At 46.2% G+C, this 20,286-nt stretch overlaps 1 protein-coding gene across 1 annotated transcript in view; it reads right to left on the minus strand.

Annotated features, from left to right (window-relative positions):
- SHC4 (SHC (Src homology 2 domain containing) family, member 4) overlaps positions 1-20,073 on the minus strand; it is a 28,835-nt gene extending 8,762 nt beyond the window's left edge. Inside the window, exons 1-6 of the mRNA XM_010191557.1 lie at positions 19,495-20,073; positions 11,343-11,413; positions 5,594-5,657; positions 4,649-4,768; positions 3,099-3,152; positions 774-825 (exon numbers count right to left, since the gene is read on the minus strand). Coding sequence (XP_010189859.1) covers positions 774-825; positions 3,099-3,152; positions 4,649-4,768; positions 5,594-5,657; positions 11,343-11,413; positions 19,495-20,073 — 940 coding nt within the window. The remainder of the gene's footprint in view (positions 1-773; positions 826-3,098; positions 3,153-4,648; positions 4,769-5,593; positions 5,658-11,342; positions 11,414-19,494) is intronic.
- Positions 20,074-20,286: the final 213 nt, after the last annotated feature.

Here is a 20,286-nt window from a genome sequence, read left to right on the forward strand (position 1 = left end):
CACTTGGGTGCAGTGCTGGGCCAGCCGCCAGCCCTGCCTTCAGGCTGTTAGGGTACAGGAGTTCCGCACATCCCAGCATCCAGACTGGGACTTAATGGTGAACTCGCAGGGTGCCCTAAGTTAGTCAAAAGTGATGCAGCTGCAGAGAGGTGGCAGGCCAGACTGTAAGGCTCCAGCCCAGCTTCTCCAGATTTTCATCCTGATTTTCTGAGCCATCTGTGGCACCTTAGAGCGAGCTCTCCTGTAAACTGCCACTATACCAACTTCACAGCCATCAGCAGCATTGCTCTGAGAGCCATCTGGCATGAAAGAAGTAGCCCAGGACCAGTCTTTCTTCTACTGCAGGCAAATAACAAGTAATGCAAAAGGGATTTTTATTCCTTGGATCAGCCTGTAGAGGGAAGAAGGTCTCGTACACCTGAGTATATTCCCCACTCTGCCTTCCAGCAACAAATCCAGGAGCCAGGGTTAGATGAGGAGGCTCACTCGCCACCCTTCTCTCATCTGGAAGCTGCCCCAGAGCAGGGCAGCTGCCCACCTTGCTAGGCTCTGCCCTTCCTCCCAAGGCAAGTCTGGCTTGTGAAGGCTCCCACTCCTGCATGGAATCAGCAGCGAGTGCTGCTTTAGTGTGACCTGCAGGTTCTCACTTCGTTGCACAAAGTGTATGACATTGAAAGCCACAGCCTGCATACCATCACCCACCTCCCATACAGGGAAGTCAGAAATCATACAGAATATTGAGCTGTGCAGTAATCTGAAATTTGTTTCCATACCTCTCTGATTAACAGGATCTTTTGCTACATATGCAACGTAGTCTGTTGTATCCTAAAGGAAAGAAGACAACAAATGCCTGAAATTACTATTATGAACAACCCTACCACCACAGAAAGGCAACTGAGTATAGAGAGATACATTTTTAGCTTTAAAAATCATGCTGCTTTCAGGGAAAACAACCAGAAGTGCTAGCAAGGTGGACAAAGGGAAAGATCAGTGACACTTCAGTGGCTATTGACACAGGAGTTGTCCTGCAGTATTATACTTGTAATAAATGCACTAGACCATTTGACATTCATTGGGTCTTCAATAAACTGTGTTTTCAATTCCAAACTCTGCAACAGGAGCAGAAACACAACTGGTGCCTCATCTGCAGGCAATGCTGCTCTCTTCTGCTGCTCCCACGGAGCTCAAAGCCGTCCCTGCATAACGCATCAGGGCTGCGTGACTCCCAGTCACCACTTCTAGCTGGGATAGTCCTTACCAGTATCAGTGGAAGACAAAATAGTCCTAAAATACTGTAATGGGCAAGTTAGAATATTCCCAATTTGTAGCATGAAGAATGAGTTTTGAAGACATCTTAGAGAAAAGTTGTTCTTTAAAATATTGCAGAATCCAGTAGTATCTGATCTCAATCACTGCTGCCTGATTTTAGTCCAGCTACAATTAGGTTAAATTACTCTGGACTTCAAGGCTGCTGCTGAGATCAGACAACCTCAGTATAATCAGTTGTCTGTTTCAGATTCTTTCCAGCCAACATTGAAATAATCCTCACTTTTTCTAGAGGAAGTGAAAGGGTAACTGGAATTAAAATATTAACATTTTTAGTCATACGGCAAAAGCAAAGAGTTACTTGGTAATTCAGTGTTATAGTAAAAATGGTAAGGTAATGAATAACATTCCTTTAATTATTAAAGATGTATTTTGTTATTTTGGATCTTCAAGGCGGGATGCAATTCACAGCTTAAAGGCATGGTTCTCTTGAGGGAAGATGCAATCAGCTGGCAGGAAACAAGGCCCCCATTTGCAATATGCACAAGAAGAGTCATTTAATAATTCACAATGAATGACACGAGAGGCAGGTTTTAGGGCCAGCAGAACTTGTCCTAGATTTTTTTTTTAAATCTCCAAAGTTAACATTAAAGCAAAGCAAGCTAAATATTTCTTACGCATTTCATGAACTCAATTTCCTTCCTTTTCCTTTCAGGTTTTCCTTAAAGTTCATAAATATTTTAGGATACACTTTTAAAATAAATTAGATCTAGAGAGCAACTAGAAACTAAAGTAACTGGAGCAGTACCTGCTATTTTTATATCTTTGTAATGTTTATGTACATGCATGAATGACTTTGCTTTAAAATTAGACCTAAAATGTGGGGGTAGGTGGAGAGATGTGTCCTGTGGAAACTGTCTCCCATTTTAAATGTAAAGGGAATTTTAGAAGAAAGACCTGAACAAGCTGCAAAAATTGCCCCTTATGTGAAGCGCCAACAGATTTATAGTTACCACCACTGCGCAAGACCTGCATTTTAGATATTCAAAGCAGGATCTGGCTGCCACAGCAGTGTTAACAAGAGCATGGCTCAGAGCCTTTTCTTTTCCCTTTTCCATAACATAAGAACAGGGAGATATTTAACAAAATCGAAGTGCAGAAAATTCAAAACTCATTAAAAAAAATACTGTTTTCATATTCCACATGGAGTGTGAAATTCAGAACACTGGCAGGGCTAGGCTCGCTTGGACTCAAAGAGGGAATAGGGCATGTTTATGGCTGACAAATTGCCCGCTCGCAATCATTGCAATAAAACATCTGAAAGAGAACAGAAAACCTCTTGCTTGAAAATATCGATAACTTCATGACTATACTAGGAGAAAAACCACCTTCTTCCTGCAGATATGGGTTATGCCACATCTGTCTCATAGGAGCTGTTTCTTTGACTCAAAATTTGTCTAAAAATGTAGGGATGCCAGTGCTGACAAGTACTGGATTACAGAGCCCAGAAAACTGATGCAATTCCTATGTTCGTGTGTTCTTATCTGTAGATCTCCAAGTCTGAGGGCTTTTAATTGAGCTGAGGCCCAGTGATGGACAACAGGTAGGTTAACTACATGTATCTATCAAAAGTCCAGAGTCTGTAGTCCTCCTCTCCATTCTGATCTCAGTCCCTCAGTTTTCTTGTATTACTGGCCATGATTCAGAAGTGCAGAGTACTCTGTTAGTGCTTGTGGATAGAAAGAGATGAAGCAAAGTATTTGCAGGTACTTGCATTCTCATAATAATTTCATTGTACCTGCAGAAGTTATCTCTTACAAATCAATACTTACTGGGTCACCTCCAGAAGCAAATGAGATGGACTGCATGTGATGGTTGGCAATAATCTGAAAAGCATGACATACAAGTTAAACATGGTTATGTGCCACACATTTAGAAAACAGCAGAGCATATATCTTCAGAGAGCAAGCAATTAAGTTAATGACAATCCAGCGCGTTAATACATGCACATATCATTTGCGAAGGAAGGAGATAAAAATGGAAATGTTTTTGAGACTACCCATTCATGCTTAGTAATGTCTGCCTCCCCGAGTAAACATCCTTAAAGGGTTTCCAGAATTAATACAACCACCAGCTTCTAACCTGGTCAGTATGAAGCTGAATGAGACTTTGAAAGGGGAGTAACTGGAGACACTGGATGTATTTACAAAGTCTTGATAAATTAATTAATTTTAATTTATTTTAATGCACGGTGTATACAATGGTAGCATTTTTATGAATAGGCCCCACTGATACTCTGATCATATTCTCTCTCAGCACTATTGCCAAACTGTTTCCTGGTAGAGATTTCACCAGACAAATCAACTATCAACTTTTCACAGTTTCAAACAGTATCTCATCTCTGGAGACAAACTGTTCGTTATCATAAAATCAAGTGCAATTGATTATGCAGCTGGGAACACAAAGAAACATGGTGGCAGTGCAAGAACAGAATAAACAGGACTTTCCATTACCAAAGGTCTAGTAATGAAAGACCTATAAAGAACTCAAAACAGTCCTCTGCACGCTGGCATGTGCCTGAAAGGAAGGGAAACCTGGTGCCATAGACCCTTCCTAGCACAGGAGTCCAAGGGACAGGAGACCTCTCTGCTCTGGTGAAACCCCAAGAGCTGCCTGACACTCAGCACGGCATCAGGTCAGTGCAGCGATTCCTCAGAGCCAGTGAGCCAGAACTACCTCCCCGAGCTCTATCGTGGAGCGAAACCCACTGCTGGCCCCAGACAAGGTTGTGCTGGGAGCTGAAGCCAACAGTTGACAGAGGAATTGGGTGGGCAGGACAAAGCTCCTCATCACATCTGCCAAGAAGGGAGCAAACCCCAATTCCAGGACAGATCCAGGCTTCCAGGAACACATCTCGATGGAGCCCAGAAACTCTGCACAGTATAACTGATTATGCACATCTATTACCCAGCTGTAAAATAGCTGTGAACGACACCAAAGCCAAGCTCTGACTCATTATTTATATCAACTTATTTTCCCTAAGAGTTGTCAGAAACTCCAGTCAGGACTAGTGCCTCATTTATTAGGCACTGTACAGGCAGAAACACACACAGAGAAAGTTTGCCAAGTGCTTAAGGATCCCTTCCCATGGAAGACACCATCATAAACAAAAAAAGGCATGCATTGCTGTACGTACAGTTTCTCCAGAGTGCTCTCATTTTTAAATTCAGAGGCATCATGTAATTCAGCTTTACCAGGCATGCACAAAGAGACTAAAAGGTGCTGCTTTTCCTCCAAAGTGTGCAGCCTTTCCTTCAGAAGCCACAAAAGGAGGAGAATACAGTAGTATGAAGAAAAGGACACTGATTTATATACATCCTACCTGCTGCGTGTCAACATTAATCAAAGTGAGGCTGCTTGTTGAAATGGTCAGCTTTATATTCACGCCAGAAAACTGAAGGTTACTTTTGCCAAGTACAGAAGACAGAAACTTCACTGGAGGCTTTGAACAAAGCAACAAAAGAAAGAGACTGTCAGGGGCAGAAACATCAAAGTCAAGTAGATTTTACGATATCTTATTGAGAATTCAATGGAGCAAGGATAATGGCTTGATCAAATGCAAAGAGATCTCCTAACACATATCAGCTTGGAATACAATACTTGTAGGCATGGGTTTTCTGTCAATAAAGGGAAGCAAGTTTTACAGCAAAATCCCAGTGAGCTAAATGTTATAGCTGGCTCAGAACATGTGATTTTCTTAGGGATTAAGCATTTCTGAGTAAATCAAGAAATTCTCCCGTGTATTCATTTTTCTGGAGCATGTTCATTCCTCCTGAGCCCCACAGTTACAGATGGAAATCAGTAACATCTACTGGCGATAACCCAACAGCAGCCATAGATGTTGCCCCTCACTCCATCCCAGTTATTAAATAAGTGATCAGCACATTAAACACTGTTTAATATTTTATATATAAAACTAAGAATCAGGTAATCTTCCAGTGAATGAGCTTGCTTTTGCAACAAAAAAAACCTCAAACCTCCAACATTTTACCAGCCAGAACCTAAAACCTGTAAAGCACCAAGCACTGCAAAGGCTGGTAGGAACAGGAACTCTGGGCAAAGCATTAATCCTGAAGGAAATAAGGTAGGGCATGGCCTCAGCCCCAAACCAAGCAGGCTAAATACCCTGCTGCAAGTGCTTTCATGTTACACCGAGTTCAGATGTATTCAGATGTATTAATGTGCGCTAACTCCAACATGGACTGAACCCTGTTAGGGAATCATGTATCCAGCTTATCAAATGCAGGTATAGTAAAATAGTATTTACCTTCCGCTTCTTTATAGCTCCATTTGTACCTGATACAGCTTCACACAGTCGGCTTATTGCTTCCCTGCAAATAGAAAAATACAGCACAAACTGTTGGATCATTTCACACGCACCATCTGTAACAGGGCCGGCACCCTGTGATTTACTGTTATAGTCCCACTTCTAAACACTTAAATCTTCTGGAAGGTCTTTCACAGTTGTTTTTCTTTCTTCTTTCCTCCCACTGTTAAAAAATCCATCTTATTTAACAAAATACAATGATTCAGCAGCCTAGCCTGGGTTGATTTTTTTTCCTCATAAAACACATCATTTTCATCTAATGAAAATTTAGGTGGATTTTTTTTTTAAATCAACTAATTGCAAGAAACTCAAATAACCTAATGCCTTCAAATCCTTCTTGGTACAGTTGATAGGTCTCTTACTTGGCAGGAAGGGGATCCTCCCTGTCTTAATCCTTCTTATTTAGAGCAGCAGGGGTGTGCTGAGTGAGCCCAACTGGGTGCCCTGATCGCCTTTCTGGTGTTTGGGGTGGGGGAAGGAGGTGTAATCAGCTTCTTCCATTCTTTTTCAAATCTGAGGTCTCAGTTCATATCTTTCCATCTCTGGCAGCTGTTTCCCAAGCTAGATGTCCTTTCCAGCCACCCACTATTCTCTACAGGCACCTCTCAGTTAGAGGAGCAGGTTAAAAATACCAGGAGACCACACAACAGCGAGATGGTCCAGCCAGGTATGTCCCACGAAGCAGAGGCACCCTGGTGAGGAGTGAGGTCTCCCCAGGACCTTGTGTCATGCCTGGGGAGCAGACCAGACAGACCACAGATAAAGCCAGCACAGCACCAGTGAACCTCAGCATCGCTGCTGCCCCTTGCTCAGTGCCCCATGGACGTGGTTACACTGATGGGCTATGTGCTTAAAGCACGGAAAAATAGTAATGCTACATCCTGTATATCCTGAGAAATAAAACCTGCAGACTGGGAAGTGAATGGAGACCTCACCTATGGCAAAATGATAAAAACGTAATTAATATGTTTGGAGTGAAAACAGCAAGGAAGAAGAGAAACCTCATTGCGTGCTACACAAGATGGGTCAGAAACACAGCCTTTTACACAATGCTCTTTTTTTTAGCCTTTTAAAGCAAAGCACTTCCCCCTACACAGCTGAAAATGTGCTTTTGAAGCAAATTCCTAATACCCTTCTTGTTTAGCTCTTGTTTCGTTTAGGTGTTACCAGTAGAAAGGCCAAAACAAAACAAAAAACAAATGGGAAAGGCATCCTGCAGGATGATCTTGCAAATTCCAATAATCAGCTTGGAAAATGAGAGCTCATCTGCTCATCCAGTATTAAAGGAAATTAAAATCAGAGCCAAGACATTAAGGCTACTTGGAGCCTTCAAGTCTAGCTCTACCTAGAAAGAAAACCAGATATAGAACAAATGGGAAAAACAGGGAAGTAATCTGTTTTGGTGACAAATGAGTTCTCGCACACTTCAGGCAGCCCACGTGGAATAAAGGGCTGTAGGCGAAGTTGCCAGCAATAGACCTTGCTCTTATACAAGCCAGTGTGGTGACTGCCCACTTCATATGCTCTGAAGCGCCTGTCCAGCAAACAAGAACCAAAAAGTAAGCAAATAATTTCTACTTGGTAATTTCTATTACCTCTCTTTGGTAGGGGAAATCGTCTTCTCACAGACGTTTCTTGCTGCATACCTCTGGGGAGTTTTCCATGTGATCTAACAAATCTTCTCTAATATTATTTTAAAGGTGTGAAAAGCAGCAGTTTGGTAACGCCTTGCTGCTACAACTGAACGCTTGAACCTTCATTCATTTCCATGGGGCACACAGACTTGAACTAGAAATTGCTCCACACATTAGGAAGAAAAGAAACTGGATATGTTCATGATAAACTGAAATAGGATTTACTGTATCTGTGCTTTCTTCCTGGAAATCTGCTCTTAAATCATTCTTACAGCCATTCATTTTCAAACAGCTGCTCAGGCAAGTCTCTGCTTTTAGATCTGCTGGATGGCAAACACCTGTGCATAGCTTGTGCAGTTAATTGCCTTGCTCCTGGATGAACGTGCAGCCTTATGGGTTCTGGCGTTTGCTTGTCTCTTTGGTACCTTCCAAATCTGAGGCAGTAGCAGAAAATGTGGCCTTGCTATTCCAGTCAAGTTGATGCTTTTTCTTTCTCTCCTCCTTGTCATTCATTCCAAAGCAAAACACTTTGGAGGGTTTTTTTTGTTCTTCTTTTAAATCATGAATGAGATAACTCCACTTGCGTACTCTGCAGCGGCTCTTCTCAAACCCTGGGAGCCACAGAATGAAATCAGGAGAGCTGGGAGGAATTTAAATGGCTCTTGTAGTTTAAGGCAAATAACATGTTGCTCCTCGATTCCTCAGGCATCTCCTGCCATTTGAAGTGGAATCACAGTCTGTCGGTCCTGCAGTGCCCACACGATTTCATAAAGTGGTCATTATTTCATTGACACAGTTTTCAATTTCCATAGTGAATGGAAGAGATTTGGGTCAAAAGTATTACTCTGAAGTACTCTGGTCCCCTGGGCTGTCACCAGCAGCAGACCTTCCACAGAGGCAGAGGTCTCACTCCTGGCCCCAACAGATGCCCATCCATTGCACTGGGAGTTTCCCAGAGGTTATTCTACAGGGAATTTTTGGTTGCTCCCCAAAAATCCTGGTGCAGCCCCCCAGGGCACTGCTCCCTCTGACCACTGTGTTAGCAGCCAGCCACCCAGCCATGCTGCAGACACCTGGCAAGGGCTCAGCAAGCTCTGGGGCAGGAGAGAGTGACAAGGACAGCCCCATTTTTGGCATCCCTAAGCCTTTAGATCAGCTCAGCTATACAGTCTACAGGTTTCCTCTGGGTCTGCACCTCTGGAGCTAAGCCCACAGCAGATGCTCCTCCCCACTCCTCCAAGAGCATGCAGGAGAGCGCTGCACTGGCAGTAACAGTGAGCCGCTTTGTTTATTGTTGCCCAAAATGAGAGTAAAAGAAGAGAGATGGGCTGATGTAAGCAAGTAAGCATGCTGTTGAAGATTTGCTTTTAAGCATCTAGGGCTCTGCCTACACTATCTAACAGAAAGGGATTATGCGTCTCAACAAAGTTGAAATTAATCTTCCAAACAAAGTCAGCCTTCTTCCACCAGCCCTCCCCAGCAGCATGCTTCAGATGCCCTTTGCAGCCTGGCCATTTTCAAGTTTGCAAGTTAATGCTGCGATCTGAGATACAGAATCCCTTTTTCCATCAATCCCCAAATATAATTACTAATAAGCTTGATTTAAAGAAGTGGGAGACATGTAAGAGGAAAAGACCCGACGGGCTGGACAAGAAAAGTGCTTGTCAGGGTCCAGCAAAGGCAAAAGGGCAACTGGCCCTCGCCTTGCTACACTGTGGTCATTTGGTCTTATGGCCGTACGGCATCTCTGCACCCCAGGATCATTCACAGTGCCAGAGAGGCCACTCTCTGCCTTCCTCAACCCTGTGTGTGGTAGATGACTGAAAATTCGAGTCCAGCAAAAAACTAGAAGATAAATCCTCCATGCTCATCTCTTTTGACGCCTCATGGCACTTTGGCAAACCCAGGTTTGTTGATCTTTCCAACATTCACGTGAGATAGGTAAAGAATATCTTTAATTTTAGAGATCAGGAGACTACGAATACAAATCCACATAAAGTAAGGCAGGGAGCAGACATAATTAGAGATGCTTTCTACGTCACTTTAAAAAAAGAAGATGCCTCTTTGTTTAGTGAAATGCCATCAGAGTAAAAATATCTTTTGCTCCCAGTACAAATAACAGAGATGATTAAAAAGGGATCATTCCCAATAACTCCTCAGTTGGTGCGCTGTGCGTGCCGTCTATAAACTTACTCCCCTGGGAGAACAATAGGGGAATAATCAATGTTATCTTCGCTCCAGTCAGCTTGTAATCGATCGAACTTTAAAGTTTGCATGCATGAGCTCAGCACTTTAGCATTCGGTTTGCAAACAGTTTAAGTTTTGAATTTCTCATGCACAAAAGAACCTGTTAAGGTCAGCAGTGGCATTTTTTTTTACGTGATGGAAATATTTCCATTGTTAAGCTTTCACATAGCTCTGGTTAACAAAACCTTATGATTTGGGCCAGATTTAATTTGGCAAGTTCTCGTCATACAGTAATTCATATTCATTATTTTCCAGACAAACCATCTAAATGTCCATTCTGTAAGTGTAGCAGCACACATCCTGCGTGTCTTGAAAATGAGAGATAACTTCGCTCTTTGGCCGGGGCTGCTGAAGAATACAGTGGCTTGGTCTGAATGTGCCAGGCTAAGTGTACTACAAGGCTATTTTGGATCAGTAAACAACGAGGCTGAGGGAAGTATATTTGTATCTCAGGCACTTCTTCACATACACATGCAGGAACTGGGTGAGTGCATGCTTATGCTGATTGCAAATGTCAACAGCCACTGATTTTGAATATAAAACAAATCGGGCAGGTTTTGAGTGCGATACATAGGCATTTAAGGACTCAAGTTTTGCAGTTTCTTTCTTTTAGCTGGTAAGTCTGGGAGCCAATAGGTAGAAATGTAACAGTTATCTCTTCATGTTCCTTTCCTTTCTCCAGGATTTCTTTGATATAAACACTTGAGGAAGCAAAAGAGCATCTGTAAATCATCCACCAGCAGGAAGGAAGAGTTGGGCAGGCACAGGAAGCCTCAACCACACTCCTGGCATCCTCAACATGAACCATGCCAGAAAAAAAGCTGAGGGGAGGAGGAAACGTGTCTAAGACCAGGCCAAAACACTCTGCACCTACCCACCCCTCTAAAAAGCCTTTGGAGATGCTGGGATGCCAGATGGCTGCTGGGACTGCCCAGCAGAGCCCTGGCTGCTGGGCCTTGAGTACATCCCAGCAGCATACAGTGCTCCGAGCTAGAAAGAGGGTGCTTATTTGAAAAACTAAAACACTCCTGCACTGATAGACTCATAAGAATAAAAAAAAAATAAAGCTAGGCTTTTCTGTTCCTGACAGGACATTTCAACACCACCACAGGTGTATTTATTAATAACCTACACCCAGCAACTGGCTGCAGTCTGCAAGAGAAGTTGCAAACACCTGGAAAGACCACAAAATATTTCATTTTTAAACCACATTCAGTTTTATCTAAGAGCAAAATATGAATCTTTTCCTGATTTGTAGCCTGGACACTTAGGCCTGCAGTACAGTTGGAAATGGGTGCCTTTCAACATGGTTTTCTTGTGACTCTGCTTCCAGCTGAGTCTTGCCCTTGGTACAGACGGGGTCAAGCAGTGTCCTACCTCTGATAAAATGCATGAGATGACCTGGCTAGATTGAGAGACCAATGGCACTTTCTGCGCCAGGTGGGAAGCAGCGTGGCAAAGAGGCCTGAACTAACCCAGGCTCGCACCCGCGTCTTGGGTGAGGCACGGCCTGCCTGCTGCTGGGGATGTCTGTACCGCACTGCGACTGCCGGGGGAGGCTCTCTGCATCCAGGACAAGAACTGGGAGAGGGATTAGGCCTGTGGCTGAAACAATACTTTTCCAATGCAAATATAGCCTATTGTAATGATCAAATAATTCAAATCATCACTTGGGAAAAAAAGAAAACAAAACATGCAAACTCCTATTCAAAATTGTCTCAGAGCTTGGCACGCACCCTTGGCTTTATACAGAAATTAGCACTCAGGCTTTTCATTCTCGGGTTGAGTTTCAGTTTGATACCACCTACCTGGTGACTTGTGTTCGTGTGCCAAAGTCCAGGGACCTCATTGACTGCAGCACTTCAATACAGCCCATGTACTAGGGAAAAAACAGAGACAGAGACAAAGGACTATGTTAATACCCAGCAAACAGGTTGAGAGGAAGATCACAGGAGGAAGCAAATGTGATTTTAGACCACTAACTATATGCATAACCACAGTCTAAATGGAAAATCAAATCAGCCATCCTAAAGCTGCTTCCTAAATAGATCCTGTTTTACTGAAAAGTGTAGAAAAGAACAATAAAGATACCAGTGGATTCAACAACATAGGACAAAAAAAAGTAAAGCACTCTAGATACATAAATCCAGTAATTTCTTTTTTCCAATTTTGCTTATTCTCAGTGCTTAACCCGTGGCACTGAGGAACACATGAACATGAGGGATATTCCCCAGGAGCAGAGAGGCTTTGGAGGCCCTACAGGACCGATGCACTCAGAGCCCCCATGCAGAAGAGACGAACATCCCTGCAGAGCAGCAGGACGCATTACTAGGCATGAGGAAAACCACTGGCTCCATGCTGCTGCACATCTGATGACAAATAACCTCTAGAGAATACACAGGAGGTAGAGTTGCAATTCCAGCTCATAGCAACAGCTCTTAAGAGCCTGCACTATAAACTGACCCACTTTAAATCACAGGCTGACTTCTGTTGAATGAGGCAGAGCTGGGGGCTTTTTTTTTAAACTTGTTTGGGATTTGCATAGGACTACATTTCAGAAACATCAAGAATGTTCTGGTGTGTTCAAGAATCATCTGGTGTGTGAGCCCACAGGCTCCTTTGATGTTACATACAAACCTATGGAACATTTTCATCTCAATGAAGTGAGCTAGGCTATGTCTACCCACTGAGTTTACCTCTCCCAAAACATACCTTACTAATTCCTTTGGCATTTCTGTTGATATCCATCTCTCTGCTGTTGAAGCACTCTGACATTTCTCTTTCACAAGGCTAGTGTAGGCCTGGGTCTCTCAGTTTGCATCTTCTCTTCCACAATTAATTCTCCCAGAGGGAAAAGGGCTTTCGGGAGCATCCTGCAGTGCTCATGCAGTGCCCGTGGGCTGCAGTGACAGCCTGCCTGCGCAGACCACTCCTGCAGAAAGACAAAGCCTCTGGGATGCAGCAGACAGCCTGGAAATCCCAGGCAGGGACATACATGCTCTGTCCTTTTGTTCTGAATGGACAGAGGAAGCACGCCCTGTCCAGAGAAAGGCACCGTATCTACCTCCGCTGCCTCACTTTGCCTGTGAATCTGTTTTTCTGCTGGGCCATTCAGAGAGGGTTGGATTTAGGTATCTGATTCAGCTTTGGAGACTTTCAGAAATGAATGTGTGTATTAAAAAGAGAACATACATGTGCAGTCAGGCAGGGATTCCACAACAATTGTATTATCCCTATTTTGGTATTTGGTTTCTTTCCAGATAGCAATGTAACCCTTGGGAGAACTCCAGAATTAGGTCAGAGCCCTGGAAGGACATCAGTAAGAATCTGAAGGGTTAGCAGACCTGCTTCCCTAATGAACATTTAATGACTTTGTAAAGGACTCTGAGAGCTATCTTACTTGTTAAAGATATTCCTGCTTAACAGGAACAAAGCAAATGTAAAATATGTCTAGAGCCCCAGCTTGTAGCACAGCAGAGACCTCTGATCCTACAATATAAGGTCAAGCATCCTGTGAGCTGGTTGGCTGTGCCTTTATCCTTGAGAAAAGAAAGATTTAGAGGAGTAGGTGAGTCATATGCTGATAAGTGAGTCCCCGCTGCATCCTGAACAGATGCGTGGGAAGCTACTCTAAGCAAAGATGAAAAATCAATATTAGGTTTCTGCATAAGTGACCCTGAGTGAAGCTGAACTTATCAATGATTCACAAAAGACCTTTTTTTTTTCTTTAAAAGCCTGAGTAGGGAAGTGCATTAACATGGCACCTCACTGCATCTCTCATTTATTTTAGCTGCTGTTGGTTATCTAAACAAGCACAGTGAGTAATGGCTGAACCTTCACATCTCAGTAGGAGGGTCCAGAGAACCAGCAGAGCCCTGGGGAGAGGGACATTGCAGGACCGGGACTGTGGCTGAGGAAGTCAGGGTCACAGAGATGGGGGAAAAGCCCATGGAACATGTAAAAGGACAATGGGATACCAGAAGAGTCAAGAAAACAAAAGACACTGTCAGAGGAAGAAAAAATAATTAACAAATAAACAAGGAAAAGATTAACCCCTCCATAGCTGAGTTCAACAAGCAGCACGACCAGTGTACAAAAACAGAAGGCAGGAGACAAGCGCAAAACCTGTCAGGAGAGTTCAGGTGGTGCCCCTGCTTCCCATCCTGTATACCCCGAACAGCAGCTCCCACAGAAGCTGGTGGGCTCGTCTGGGGATGGTGGGTTCAGGCCAGCTCCCACTTTCCTGCCGCAGGGAGGCTTAAGCTGAAGCTCTGGCAGGGCACCACCCGTTGCCCTCCCACAGCACCATGCAGCCCTCACCCTGGCACAGCCACGGTGCGACAGGACCTGCCCCGCAAGGAGCCCTAGCTATCTGCCCAGTTTTCGGAACATGGCAATAGTGGTGTCGAGGGTCCAAAGGTGGTGTCCAAGGAACAGGGTTCATCTTCCGAAGCCCCAAGAGGAGCACGGCCCAGCTTCACTGAGCTGCTAAGGGGAAGCCAGGGGGAAGGTGGACACAGGCATGAGGGTGCTGTAGCCAGCCCAGGGCAACAAAGACAAAATTCAGCTACCTCCAGAAAAATAGAGTGCCAATACTGAAACAAGCCCAGGACTAAAGACTTGACATTGACAGTGAAAGCAGACGTTGAACCCACTGATCTGTCAGCAGCAGGATAAAGAGGAAGAGGAGTGGGAAAGGAGCAGGAGAGGAGCGGGAGAGGAGAGGGCTCACTGTCCCTTGCTGGGAAGGGAATGGCTCCTCTAATGGTGATGTGCTCAAAACTGTCCCCTGTCTCCCTGCAAAGGGCTGGGGAGAGTGTCAGCACCGGGGGAGCATCATCTCTCAGTTTTTGAATCCAGAGGGTGATCTGGGGCTGGCTGCTGCTTCCCCGCGCTGATGTGTCGGCGGGGAGGTGGTGGGGAGAGAAGGGCAGCTACTGAAGATGCACGCGTCTATTCACATCTATTTACAAGAGATGATGGAGAGTGACTGCAAGCAGGATGAGGGACTGCGTGGGAGGAGATGCGAGGGCGCTAGGCAGGGCCCCTGTGAATAAGCTTTTCAGGCACCCTCTAATCCAGACCCACGTCTCATTTCATTCCCTGCCATAATGCAGTTAGTGGCTCCAGCTCCAGCCTGAATGACAGCCAGTGATTCACCCACAGAAACGATATGGGGAGCAGCACATGGAGCTCCAAATTAAACAACACAGCTGCAGCCTTGCAATTTTACCTATTAGTTCAGGCATTAATTCATCCGTAATGCCACAAGCAACTCCTACAGACCCCACAGCCAACTAACAATGAATCCTAGCGACAGGATTTGCTCGCAGAGGCAGCCAGGTAACATGCTGCTGCTAAACAGCCTCTGTCCAAACATATGTCAAATTCCCTAAAAACTTAACACAGCCACCCAGGCAGAAACCTGCCACAAGCAACACTGCCATGTACACATGAGCATGGCAGGGAGCTGACTCCCATGGAAGCATTTATTTCCCCAGCACTGCTTTAATAAGGTGAAATGAGGGGAAAACCATTTCCGAGTTCCCCACCATCCTCTTTCCTTGTGAGCAAGCGCTGCCTGAGGTGGGTCCTGCCCCACGGGGAGGCCGTGGCTCTCTGCTGCACAGGGCAGGCAGATGCAGGGCAGCGGGAGAGCTTCGCTTGGATTTGCTGGAATAACTCACCTCTGGTTTGCGATGGATGTGGCAGGAAGAGAGACTGGGCAGAAGCAAGCAGCAGCCACCAGCACGACAGGACAATGGCACTAGAGTTATAAGACAGGCCTTTGCCTTTTACACCAAGGAAAAATGACTTTTGCCTGTGACGGCTGTGGTGCTGCTCTCCCTGTGGCTGGTAGCTGGGCTCAGGGATACGCTCTCAGGTGTTGCAGCACCTGATTTGACAGCACCTGCTGTTTTCACCCTGTCAGGAAGCTGAAGCGCTGGCCTCCCTCCGCGGACAACACTGGGGACCAGCCTAGGATGTGGGGAAGAAGCAACACACAGATCAGTTTTCTTTGCCCTTCCTTAGATGCTGCCTGTGGTGGTTTTGGGACTGAAAGGCCACTTGTCCACTGGAAAGCAGAGACTGCCGCAGCTGCCCTGACAGCAGCACTGCGTTCCTGTCAGCTCACAGGCTGCACCATGCTGCAGACCAGCCCCTTAGCTCGGCTGCTCATCCTGCAACACACAGCAGCATTTTACCAGACTGGGGTCGGTGCTCCATAACGCCATTAGCAGCCACCAGTCAGGCTGCTAATGAAGAGCTTTGGCCTGGGTTTGCAACCTGCAGATTTGACCAGCTCATTCCTCAGCCTGAACTGCAACAGCTTCCTCCAGCAAACACCAACCCGTTCCACAGACAAAAGCAAAGCCAAGAAAGGCTGCACACCTATCCTCCCCAAGGGGAGTGGAGAGGGAAAGGCAGCCCACAGCAGCACCCACGCTCCACTGCAGGAATGGGTACCCTGGGGGCAGCTGCCAGAGCACAAAACCCAGGTAGACACTTTCACGGTAGGAAAAAACCCATTTAAAGACCATTAAGCTCACAAAAAAACCCCACTAGTGTTTTTCCAATGCTAGCCTAAGCCCCTGCACTGCTATTTTCTGGGGATGGCAAGTGCCTCCTGTGCCTGCCTTGCTCTCATCTTCTTCTTGGTAGCAGCAGTGGTGTGGACAGACAGAAAGGCCCTGCTCCTCCCTGAAGGCCCCTCCCTAAGGGGCAGCGAGATGTGGCTTTTTGTGATGAAGAACGGCTTTTGCGAAATGGAAATTTTCCTGGGAAAGTTTGACACTTTCACTCATGGGTTTTCAATTTTTAAATAAATGTTGAGAAAACCCAGGGAAAAGTTCATCAATTTATATATACATATATATATATATATATACACACACATACACATGTGTATGTCTGTGTGTGTGTGTGTATATATACATTCACACACAAGCATTTTCTTTTTCTTTTTAGTTTTGTGCTGAAAAGCCCCTCTCTGCAGCACTCTACTCAGGCCAGGTCTCCAAAAGAATTGGTTTCAACTGCTCTGTCCTTGTGCTCCCACCTGTAACAAAGCAAACGGCCTAAAAAGGTGCCAGTTTCTGTTCAGAAGCAGTTACCCAGAGAAGAACATCAGCTTTGGAGGTGGTGCTGGCTGTGGAGAGGCGCAGGGCCATGGGACAAGGCCTGCACCAGTGGGTGCTGCCACACACCCGGGCCCCCTGAGCCCAGCAGAGCAAGTGGCCTCCCCAGCACCCCACAGCCCCAAGCCCCCAGCTCACGATTCACAGCTGCAGCTCTGAAGCCGTGAATCACCAGAGCCCATCTCCTTCCTGTGAGAGCCCTGGCTGCACATATGTGTGTAGTTATTTACGGCAGGCGATGCAGGGTGCTGAGGCCAGAGCAGCTCTCCAGGCGCGATGTCGGGGTGCTGAGTGCCAGAGAAGTGGCGGCAGCCGAAATACTGCAACTATTTCTCTGCCCTGAGCACAGGAGAGATGCTGACGGCTTCTGGGGACCACGAAAGGGCTGCCCTGAAACCCGCTCCCACACGAGAGACAGGTAGCAGGTTCCCCAGGCTGACCTGTCGCACCCTCCATGGACAAAAGCAGGACTGCAGGGGACAGGTGCCCACGTGCACTCTTTCAGGATGTACTTCACATCATTCTGAACTCCTGCATTAGCAGTAGTCAAGCTCCCTTTACTCAAGGGACTAACAACTGATTAAATATATATGTATATATCTAAAACTGTCCAGGCACCTATTAAAATATTAATATTTGGGCTCTGTCACTCGCACAACCATCTCACAAGAACAGGTGCTGTTGCTGGTCTCGGCTTCCTCACCGGACCCCAGGTGACACATGGCCACTGTCACCACCAGCCATGCAGAGCCACAGCTGCCTCCCAGGAAGGTGCAATGAGCCCAGCATCGCCTCTTCTTGAGCCAACCCCAGAAAGAAAATTTCTGCCTCACTCCAGTCCACAGGGAACAGCTTCTGCCCTAAGGCATTTCATTACTTCACCACTCTAAAATAACTGCAGAACCTCTCCACGTAAGTGCCAAATCCTCTTCAGACTCCAATTAAGCTTTTAAGGCCAAAGATCTCTAGCAGCAGCAATCCCCATAACAGAGACCTGATTTTCCTCCTCAAATGGGCTCTGGGGAGATCCCAGCGATCCCGTACTCTAACAGGGCAGAGAAGCTGCATGGGGCCGATGGGTGTCTTTGAACGCCACAGGAGAACCAGGGCCAGCATGAGGGGGTAAAGCCCGGCTAAGGCTTCATCACCAGCTCCCAGAGAAGCCTCGTGGTTCCTGGGAAATGAGCTCCTTGCCGTGCTCTGATGCAGAGGCCCTAAACCCCCAAGGCTACTTATTTACTCACCTGCTTGTTATTAAAGGGGCTGGTTGAAAACCACACCAAGAGTATGTCCAGGACACATTTTGGCGCATATCAGCAATGCTCCTGCAGCTCTCCTGAGGCTAACTAGCTCTTGGAGGCCCACTGCCACGGGAGGAACAGTAGTGGGAAGATGCAGGAGAGATGCAGGGAAACCACATTTACCAATTGTGTTAGGAGGGTCCTGCCATGGACCCCCCCTTCAGAGAGATTCCCCATGAAACAGGGTGACTTTCAGAAAGGCCAGCACAAAACCACACTAGAAATACAACCTGGGGAGCAGCAGAAAGGGACGAGCCCTTCCCCACTTCACACGACCTTCCCGTCAAGACCTTCTTTTTTTTTTTTTAACTCTTTCTTCTGCCTTTCTTGCTCATGTGCTCCCCAGCAGGTGACACCTCAGTGCCTCTGCTCTCTCGGCCCCAGGCCATGACAGAAACCCGGGAAATTCCCCTGCACTTCATTGTTTCCTCCCCATGCCAGAAACTGAATTCTTTAAGTGTGGCTCTGACATTAGCATGTCAGTATTTGAATCTCAATAGGTACCTCAAAGCTTTAATCATAAACTGCACTGCATCGGGCAGTGCTCAAACCGCAGCACACAAAGCAGGTCCCCCACAGCGGGTGCTGGGCATCGAGATGCCATCCATCAGGCAGGCCCTTCAGTGGGCTGCAGTGGGCCTTGCACTGTCACTGTAAGTCACACCCTACAAGCTCATTTATCTATTTTTGCAGCTCGCTGATGTCAAAACATCAACCACTCACATTAGTACTAGAATTTAAAGAAAAGTGAACACAAAAGGACACATATCAGTGCAGTGAAATAGCACAGCCTTTCAATCCACCTGCTGTACCCCTGTGAATGTTCTGGGGCCTCCTGCGGTCCCGCTCACAGCAGCCGGCATTGCGCTGGGACGCTGTCACCTTTCAGCCAACATCCCCTCAAACCACCTATGCCACTGCTGCTGACGGCCAGGGAGCCGTCTCATTACCACCGCTATTTCCCCATGCTGCTCTTCTCACCTCTGATGTGCCTGCCCTCCTGCTGCATTTGATTTATTTTTCTCAGCCTTGCATCTTTCTTTAGACTTTCCTGCTTGTGAAACATCACATGGGAGACACAAATTTTGCACAGCTTATGGCTTTTTCAATCCTTCAGGCGTATTTTGATACCTCCTGCACACCAAAGTGCGTGTGTACACACGCGCACACACACACACACACACTCTCTCTCTCTCTCTTTTCCTTTTTGTGGGCCTCCTCCCTTCAGCATGCATTTCAGACCAGAGCAACCCCTGTTTGAATTGCAGCTCAGCTGCACTCCTCAGAGTCTAAAGATAGTCTTTTGGAAATGGATGCTATGTTACCTCTGGGAGTGGCTGTAGTCCTTTCAATTCCCTCAGTTCGACACCACAGCCCTACGTATGTCAGGAGACAGAAAGTATATGGGAGAAGTCAGTGGTCTGGGGCACTGACTCCCGAGTGGGAACATAGAGGTCACCCTGCAGCCACCTGAGCAGTTTGCTTTGTCAGAGAATGGAAACTCTGCAAGAAGTACTCACCCGCACACCATAGGTTGTTCCCGGCTCCCCTGCACTTTCACCGCTCTGCATGAGGCTCCTGTCCTGCCTGCCTGCAGGAGCGGCCTCTTCAGCTCCCCGCACAGTGCAGCTGCTCACCGGCTTTGGGGTTAGGGCCAACTTGTCCAGGTGAGGCTGTGGATAAGAGGCTGACAGGCAGCTGATCTCAGGCGAGGTTGGGCTGCTGGGGATGGTAACACACTCTGTGAGTTTAATTCGTGGCACCTCTTTCGTCCCCAAACAGAAGCTTTTCAGCCCCGGCAGACTGGATGGGTTGGCGAGTTTAATGTTAGCCATCCGGGGGATCAGCGTGCACAGGGTGGTGCAGGTGTCCTGTGGCCCCAAGGAGACATCTTCAGTCAGTAAATTAGGTGTTGAAGAATGGGAAGAGGAGGAAGAACCTTTGATATTTAAAGAAGTATTTTGCGTACCTTCATCTAGGGATGTTATCGAATCATTCCTGAATCGGCTGTACTTAGCCCTGTGCAGCATTCCTGGATGTCTGAATATCCCTACATACAGGACGTGTCCACCGAGGCTCTGCTGGCTGCGTTCTCTCATAGCCTTGGCACTTCTGTAAGCGGATACTCTTGCATAAATCGGCTGTTGTAGATAAATAATATATCAAGCAAGTCAAACAATTTTAAAATCAGAAACCTACTGGATATTTCTGCTGACTCCCTCTCGAGCAGTTTATTTTCCTCAATGGACAAGACTTAAAACTGCATGGACAGCTGGTATTTTGTAAGGAGCAATAAAAGCAGCGTACAGGAA

Source organism: Mesitornis unicolor, unplaced genomic scaffold (genome assembly GCF_000695765.1).
Source record: "Mesitornis unicolor isolate BGI_N332 unplaced genomic scaffold, ASM69576v1 scaffold37940, whole genome shotgun sequence".
In the NCBI taxonomy this organism is placed as follows: Eukaryota; Metazoa; Chordata; class Aves; order Mesitornithiformes; family Mesitornithidae; genus Mesitornis; species Mesitornis unicolor.